At 41.6% G+C, this 9,184-nt stretch overlaps 1 protein-coding gene across 1 annotated transcript; it reads right to left on the bottom strand.

Annotated features, from left to right (window-relative positions):
• Nucleotides 1-223: 223 nt before the first annotated feature.
• LOC311119062 (tetraspanin-8-like) lies at nt 224-6,735 on the bottom strand. Its single transcript, XM_084193814.1, has 9 exons — nt 5,521-6,735; nt 5,096-5,164; nt 4,593-4,709; nt 4,019-4,093; nt 2,582-2,677; nt 1,993-2,109; nt 1,712-1,768; nt 1,296-1,379; nt 224-1,160 (listed from the first exon to the last, which is right to left on the bottom strand). Exons 1-9 carry the CDS (start codon nt 5,578-5,580, stop codon nt 993-995), a joined length of 843 nt encoding a protein of 280 aa, XP_084049940.1. The 5' UTR covers nt 5,581-6,735; the 3' UTR covers nt 224-992.
• Between the last annotated feature and the right edge of the window lie 2,449 nt (nt 6,736-9,184).

Below are 9,184 nucleotides of genomic sequence, written 5' to 3' on the forward strand. Positions count from 1 at the left end.
CTCGGATTCTAACCTCTCCAACTCGGATTCTAACCTCTCCAACTCGGATTCTAACAAGAATTTCTATTGTTTTCATTCAACTGATTTGGAACTTAAGATGCAAAGGTTCTAAACTGGAATGTTCTCTCAAATGAGTAAATACGTTTGAAGTTCAAATATATTCCTCAAAAGAGTTGTAAATAAGTTCCAAGTTCTAATATAATTCTACAAAAGAGACAAAATGTAGAAGACAGATGCTTTATTTTGAAAAATAGAGTGCAAGACAGTTGGCATGTTATATATTTCATATAAGGATTTACAGTTCATAGCAAAAAATAGAACATCCTTTCATTGCAAAAAACAAATGGCCTCCGTGTCAGCTGCAGATATTTATTTTCCCTTATCTCCATGTCAACCTTCCATTTTCTTTCCCTTTATTATTGCAGTTACAAGGCAAATTATTTGACATTCAAAATCATATGGAAATGAAAGAAAGTTGTACTCTCTTTACAATAACCTCTTTACAATATCCTCTTTTCACAACGCCCTGCCAGTTCGTCGTCATTCGGCAAATAAAATGCAACATTTCACAAATATTTTACTAGCAACTCCCTGCACATTTATAAATCACCACAGGTGGTTTTCTTAAAACGTAGAACTCAAATCAAAGCAAATGAGACAGAATGAAGTAGTACCTTTCTTTTGGTTTGATAGTAAGAGTAGTTATGTAGCTCTCTCTTTAACAACACAACAACAACAAGATGTGGAAGCGAAACAGTGTGAACACTGACCTGGGGTTACAGAGGCTGGACACCATAGAAATAGATCACTAGAACGAAAATCCCCATTCAACCGTATTCATCATACCCATGGTGGTGCAGTCAAAGTACAGACGTCTGTGGGGGGGATTTAGCCATTCTAGTAGTTCTATTTCCATGCTGAGCCAGACAGAACTACAGCCTCAACCATGCTATCCAACTAACCATATCCTGAACCTCAGCCTGAGCAGCGGCCTAGTTCTCAGACTTCTCAGGCACGTTGTAAAGCTCGCTGTACTTGGGCGGCTGATAACTGAAGCTGAACTTGGACAGCTGAGAGCTGACACTGGACACCACAGGAACCCCAACGGTAGACCTCCTCACCTGAGCCAGCAGGACGGCAGACATCACCGCTCCCAGGAGCTGGAGAACACAACAACATGAATTTAAAAAACAACAACAACATGGGTGATAGCAGGCCAGGGAGTAGTAAGAGATATTTAAAGACAGTTTGGTGTGTAAGGTGTGAAATGTGTGTAGTACAGAATGCATACTCACAGACAGAACAGCGAATCCAAAGAAGACGCCCAACACAATGTCCATTGCTTTAGCCATGTAGCCCTTGAGGATGGGGAAGCAGGTCTGTGGGACAGAGGTAAGTTAATACTCAATGGAACACACGTCATAACTCAATCGTGGTCCTGTCTGGCTCAGTTGGTTAGAGTGTGGCGCTAGCAATGCCAAGGTCACAGGTTTAATTCCCGCAGGGATCACAAACTAAAGTGTGCAGATTGAAAAATATGTTGGTATTTCATGTTTTTGTAATAATGTGACTCAGATCATGGCTCAACAGAAGAGCTTCATTCTTGACAGTGTGCTGCTCTCTGACCAGTGATAAAAGCAACTGGTTCTGTCTAGGAATGTAGAAGATAAGAAGGTTAATCTAAAGTTGACAAAAGGGAAGCTGGTCTAACCTGTTTGTAGATCAGCTTCTCCTGTCCAGTCATCCTGATATCAGAAAAGAACAATAACTGAAAAACAGAAGAAGAAAATAATTGAACCAGTACACAGAAGTCCATTTTGGCTGATATGGCATTTTCCTTTATTATAATGCACTGAAGGGCTAAAAGGTTTTCTCATGGTAGACCTGGATGTAAGCCTATATGCATATGAACTGAGAAGAAGAAGAAGAAGAAGACTATTGAATATAAAGCTACATCATCAGTCCTGTCATGTAGAGTTGATCTGAACTCACCTCGTATGGAATGTTCTGGCATTTACCTTCCACCTGATCTTCCTCACCCTGACAGAGACAGGAGTCAGGGACGTTCTGGCCCCAGTCTGTGTAACTGAACAACCCACAGCACTTCAACTGTTAAAACACACACACACACACACACACACACACACAGCGTATCAGGAAGAGCATGTTGAGAACAGTAAACCGGTTGAACCACTAGATCAACCTCTTCCTCATTACTGCTGTTAGAGAGTCAACAAAACAAGTCTGTTATGGCCAGCCGTGCCTGGACCTGTTGGGAAGGAACACTTCCTTTTGTATTCGAGAGGACAGTATCCTCATTGGTCAATGATAAGGATCAAGAGGACACTATACTGTTAACGTTACTTAGGTACATTTTCTACATGCAACTATAAAATGTAACTTCTCAAAACTATCAAGTATATAATTAATGATATTATTGTAAACCTTAAGTGAAACATTTCACGCTGATGTTTTCATGTAAAAAATGGAATGGATCCCAAGCGGAATCGTTTGATATAAATGAATGCTATGGAAATGTGAAGTATATTCTGGTGAAATGTTTACTGTAGATGTTCCATACCCCGAGCTGAATCCTCTCAGTCAGCTGTCTAACGTCAGGGGAAGCTCGGTTCAGAGGCAGTACCTCACGGAACTTCTCCTCCATGCTCTGCTCTACCTGCAAAAAACACACACAACCTGCAGTTGTCAACAATGGCGTTGACAGAATTCACACCTTCCAATAAAAAAAAACACACAACCGCAGTTGTCAACAATGGCGTTGACAGAATTCACACCTTCCAATAAAAAAAAAAACACACAACCGCAGTTGTCAACAAGGCCCTACTCAATTCACACACCTAAACCTGAATGTATGGATATAGGTCATGTTGTGTAGCGCCTTGTGTACTGAATAAATCAAATGTATTATTATTATTATTATTATTATCAGGTTGCCTTATCAGAAACAGATATTGTGTGAGCTGCTAGCTGCTGGAAGACAGTCTGTTAGGAGAGACTGGAGGTCCCCTAACAGAAGTTCAGTATTTGTATAGCATACTACAGTCATCCCTTGGGGAAAGGAAACATAAAGAAACATCAAGTATTACAGTACCACTGGCTGTAGGCCTGTCCAACAGTATAGTACATCAAGTATTACAGTACCACTGGCTGTAGGCCTGTCCAACAGTATAGTACTAAGTATTACAGTACCACTGGCTGTAGGCCTGTCCAACAGTACAGTACTAAGTATTCCAGTACCACTGGCTGTAGGCCTGTCCAACAGTATAGTACTAAGTATTACAGTACCACTGGCTGTAGGCCTGTCCAACAGTATAGTACATCAAGTATTCCAGTACCACTGGCTGTAGGCCTGTCCAACAGTATAGTACATCAAGTATTCCAGTACCACTGGCTGTAGGCCTGTCCAACAGTATAGTACTAAGTATTCCAGTACCACTGGCTGTAGGCCTGTCCAACAGTATAGTACTAAGTATTCCAGTACCACTGGCTGTAGGCCTGTCCAACAGTATAGTACTAAGTATTCCAGTACCACTGGCTGTAGGCCTGTCCAACAGTATAGTACTAAGTATTCCAGTACCACTGGCTGTAGGCCTGTCCAACAGTATAGTACTAAGTATTCCAGTACCACTGGCTGTAGGCCTGTCCAACAGTATAGTACTAAGTATTCCAGTACCACTGGCTGTAGGCCTGTCCAACAGTATAGTACTAAGTATTCCAGTACCACTGGCTGTAGGCCTGTCCAACAGTATAGTACATCAAGTATTCCAGTACCACTGGCTGTAGTCCAACAGTATAGTACTAAGTATTACAGTACCACTGGCTGTAGGCCTGTCCAACAGTATAGTACCAAGTATTCCAGTACCACTGGCTGTAGGCCTGTCCAACAGTATAGTACATCAAGTATTCCAGTACCACTGGCTGTAGGCCTGTCCAACAGTATAGTACATCAAGTATTACAGGACAGTCATGTACAGACGTTATTATTAACAAACAATACCTCAGGACGGTAAATGGCTGTGGGCACCGCCAGACGCAGGAAGCAGAAGCAGCCAATAATACAGGCTAGCAGAAACTACACACACACAGAGAGACAGAGAGAGAGACAGAGAGACAGAGAGACAGAGAGACAGAGAGACAGAGAGAGAGAGACAGAGAGACAGAGAGAGAGAGAGAGAGAGAGACAGAGACAGAGACAGAGACAGAGACAGAGAGAGAGAGAGAGAGAGAGAGAGAGAGAGAGAGAGAGAGAGAGAAAGTTACTGTGTGACTCAGTGAACAGTTAGAAAGTCCCATCTTGAACCATACAGGTTACGAAATGGTAATTATCTTTCCTAATCCAATGTCGTAATAGGATATAAACAGGATATCAGGGTGGTTTCCCGGACACAGACTAAGACTAGTCCTGGACTAAAAAGCAAGCTCAAGTAGGAATCTTCATTGAAAATAGTTGAGTCCTGGACTACGCTTAATCTGTGTCTGGTAAACCGTGACATGTTGTATATTGTTCTGTCTCTTTGGTCATAGTTGTCTGAATGAATTTGAACTCAGCTAGTAGCAGTGGATCCACTCACCACGATCAGGGGGATTCTCTTCCCTCGGTGTGCTCCGTACGCGCCAAGCAGAGACATAACCATGGTGACGCCTCCGACCACATACAGCACGACAAAGCCAGTGGTCTGGTTCTCAAACTGAAAAGAATGCAAAATCCATTGTGTCTCTCAGTATACAACTATGTTATCATAGTGTTATCATAATAGCCTACATCCCTTCTGGGTTTTTTTGGACCAACTTTTTATTTAGTTGTCTTGTTTTGGTAGGCCAAAATTGACTTTGTACACAAGAGTTCACTTTGTATTCAAAATAGGGAAATGATCAAATCAAAGTGATCAAAGTTAATTATCTTTGGTTAAAATTCATTCAACATCCCTATATATTCGTAAAATACAGTTTGAACGCAATTGTAACTTTGAGCCCAGTTAGCTCTTGTCTAGGGTGTTACGTGTGCGGCTTTAGACTTCTTCAAAGCACAAGCCGCACACGTAACGCCATGGACCAGAGCTAGATCCCATTTTACCTCTGAAGTACTGCCATGGTAGAAGAATTGACCCAGAAGTCCCAGGCCGATAATCACACCTCCAACAATCTAAAGAAAAACACCCCATCCACTATCAAATAACATGATTTTCATATTTGTACTAGGCATATTTACATCATATAATTCAAAATGTCTTTAAAGCCATAACGGATGTAAAATTGTATCATACAACTTTATACAACATGGAAACACGTAGGTAAGTAGATAGAAACTATATCATTTTACACAGATAGGCAACAAACACTTTAAACTAACTTCTCTGGGCAGAAGTGTTTGGTGAACAGGATACATTAACTTGTTGTTTCTGCGCAGTTGATTACAATCGAAAGTAACCTTACAGTATCGCCTATTGAATTGATGACATTTTCCTACTTGTATTTACAAATAAAGAGTTGCCAACTTACCGCGAACAGCAGGTTGAAGAAGATAAAAAGCCGTTTGAAACAGCTACTAAGTTTAGCCATCGTCGTGTATTTCAGGGACACACTTCAGCTCTCAGAAGACGTACTCTTTTCCGGGTAGGGTAGCTTATGAGGTGGGCGGTACTTAAAGTTTGTTCCTGTAAATTACGCAGTAGCCAATGTTGTATATTAACTCTGGATTGCATATGCTATGTATTGGCCATTGAGGCCCTTTGAAGCCATCGGTCGGCCATATTTGCACTCCCCGGTATGGCCCAGTCCTCCATAGTCCAGGGTTTCCCAAACTCGGTCCCGGGTCCCTCCTGGGTGCATGTTTAGTTTTTTCCCCCTAGCACTACACAGCCTATTTCAAATAACCAACTTATTATCAAGCTTTGATTATTTGAATCAGCTGTGTACACTACCGGTCAAAAGTTTTAGAACACCTACTCATTCAAGGGTTTTTCTCTATTTTTACTATTTTCTACATTGTAGAATAATAGTGAAGACATCAAAACTATGAAACAACACACATGGAATCATGTAGTAACCAAAAAAGTGTTAAACAAATCCAAATATATTTTATATTTGAGATTCTTCAAATAGCCACCCTTTGTCCCTAAGGAAGAGAGGCTGGGTCAGAACTGGGCCTTAGTCTCCTGAGTCTCAGGTTATTCGCTGACTGTCTGTAGTCCCTAAGGAGGAATGCAGTGAGTCAGGGTCTGCGTCCAAATGGAACACTACTTTTGACCAGGGCCCATAGACCTCTGGTCAGAAATAGTGCACTATTTAGTGAATAGGATGCCGTTTGGGACGTAATCAGTGCTGCTACCCCACAGGTGATTAAGGTAGGCAACATTACCAATGCCGAATGAGGAGAGACAGAGACAGAGACAGATAAAAAGAGGGGTGTAAACTCTACTGAGGAATGCAGCGAGTCAGAGGGGTGGCAGTCCCACAGTTGATAAAGGTAGGAAACATTAGCCATGCTAAATGAGGAAAGATTTGCTCAACGTATTGATGCCAGGCTAATATAGTCATATAATCTACCATAACCTGTTCAAAGTCAATGTTTCTCTATGACATTCTAGAATTATTTCATAACTGTTTTAACAACAGTCAATCAAGCCCCCACTATACACTTCACATGGCAGAAAAAGGCTCCATTTAGGACCCCTGGTAAACAGACAACCTGGTACTCCCAATTAAACAGACAACCTGGTACTCCCAATTAAACAGACAACCTGGTACTCCCAATTAAACAGACAACCTGGTACTCCCAATTAAACAGACAACCTGGTACTCCCAATTAAACAGACAACCTGGTACTCCCAATTAAACAGACAACCTGGGACTCCCAATTAAACAGACAACCTGGTACTCCCAATTAAACAGACAACCTGGTACTCCCAATTAAACAGACAACCTGGGACTCCCAATTAAACAGACAACCTGGTACTCCCAATTAAACAGACAACCTGGTACTCCCAATTAAACAGACAACCTGGTACTCCCAATTAAACAGACAACCTGGGACTCCCAATTAAACAGACAACCTGGTACTCCCAATTAAACAGACAACCTGGTACTCCCAATTAAACAGACAACCTGGTATTCCCAATTAAACAGACAACCTGGTACTCCCAATTAAACAGACAACCTGGTACTCCCCAATTAAACAGACAACCTGGTACTCCCAATTAAACAGACAACCTGGTACTCCCCAATCTCACTTCTGTTGTTGTTAAACAGACAACCTGGTACTCCTCAATCTTATTTCTGTTGTTGTTAAACAGACAACCTGGTACTCCCCAATCTCACTTCTGTTGTTGTTAAACAGACAACCTGGTACTCCCCAATCTCACTTCTGTTGTTGTTAAACAGACAACCTGGTACTCCTCAATCTCACTTCTGTTGTTGTGTGTCTTCATTCTATCTGTCAGTGATGCGACTAAGACCCGTAAGCTCCTCCTCATGTCTTCAATGTCAGAGAATTGCACTCAGGAAGAGTGGAGAGAGGCAGGTGTGTGTGTGTGTATGTGTGTGTGTGGCTAGGAGGAGCATCAGGACTGACGCAGAAAGCAGAGCCAACGGGACCAGAGCTCTGTGTGTTGACAGAAGTAGGTAGCGATCAGATAGCTAGGCGTCTCTCTCTCTCTCTCTCTCTCTCTCTCTCTCTCTCTCTCTCTCTCTCTCTCTCTCTCACTCTCACTCTCTCTCTCTCTCTCTCTCTCAATCACACACACACTCTCTCTATCACTCTCTCAATTCAATTTCAATTCAATTTAAGGGCTTTATTGGCATGGGAAACATATGTTAACATTGCCAAAGCAAGTGAAGTAGATAGTAAACAAAAGTGAAATAAACAATAAATATTAACAGTAAACATTACACTCAGAAGTTCCAAAAGAATAAAGACATTTAAAGTGTCATATTATGTATATATACAGTGTTGTAACAATGTGCAAGTACAAATGGGAAAATAAATAAACATAAATATGGGTTGTATTTACAATGGTGTTTGTTCTTCACTGGTTGCCCTTTTCTTGTGGCAACAGGTCACAAATCTTGCTGCTGTGATTGCACACTGTGGTATTTCACCCAGTAGATATGGGAGTTTATCAAAACCGGGTTTGTTTTCAAATTCTTTGTGGATCGCTGTAATCTGAGGGAAATATGTGTCTCTTATATGGTCATACATTTGGCAGGAGGTTAGGAAGTGCAGCTCAGTTTCCACCTCATTTTGTGGGCAGTGTGCACATAGCCTGTCTTCTCTTGAGAGCCAAGTCTGGCTACGGCTGCCTTTCTCAATAGCATGGCTATGCTCACTGAGTCTGTACATAGTCAAAGCTTTCCTTAAGTTTGGGTCAGTCACAGTGGTCAGGTATTCTGCCACTGTGTACTCTCTGTTTAGGGCCAAATACCATTCTAGTTTGCTCTGTTTTTTTGTTAATTCTTTCCAATGTGTCAAGTAATTCTCTTTTTGTTTTCTCATGATTTGGTTGGGTCTAAATGTGTTGTTGTCCTGGGGCTCTGTGGGGTCTGTTTGTGTTTGTGAACAGAGCCCCAGGACCAGCTTGCTTAGGGGACTCTTCTCCAAGTTCATCTCTCTGTAGGTGATGGCTTTGTTTGGGAATCGCTTCCTTTTAAGTGGTTATAGAATTTAACGGCTCTTTTCAGGATTTTGATCATTAGCGGGTATCGGCCTAATTCTGCTCTGCAAGCATTATTTGGTGTTTTTCGTTGTACACTGAGGATATTTTTGCAGAATTCTGCATGCAGAGTCTCAATTTGGTGTTTGTCCCATTTTGTGAATTCTTGGTTGGTGAGCGGACCCTAGACATCACAACCATGAAGGGCAATGGGTTCTATAACTGAATCAAGTATTTTTTGCCAGATCCTAATTGGTATGTCGAATTTTATGTTCCTTTTGATGGCATAGAAGGCCCTTCTTGCCTTGTCTCTCAGATCGTTCACAGCTTTGTGGAAGTTACCTATAGCACTGATGTTTATGCCGAGGTATGTATAGTTTTTTGTGTGCTCTAGGGCAACTAGATCAAATTTGTATTTGTGGTCCTGGCAACTGGACCTTTTTTGGAACACCATTATTTTTGTCTTACTGAGATTTACTGTCAGGGCACAGGTCTGACAGAATCTGTGCAGAATA

The sequence above is a fragment of the Coregonus lavaretus genome (assembly GCF_964263955.1).
Source record: "Coregonus lavaretus genome assembly, contig: HAP1_SCAFFOLD_829, whole genome shotgun sequence".
Lineage (NCBI taxonomy): Eukaryota > Metazoa > Chordata > Actinopteri > Salmoniformes > Salmonidae > Coregonus > Coregonus lavaretus.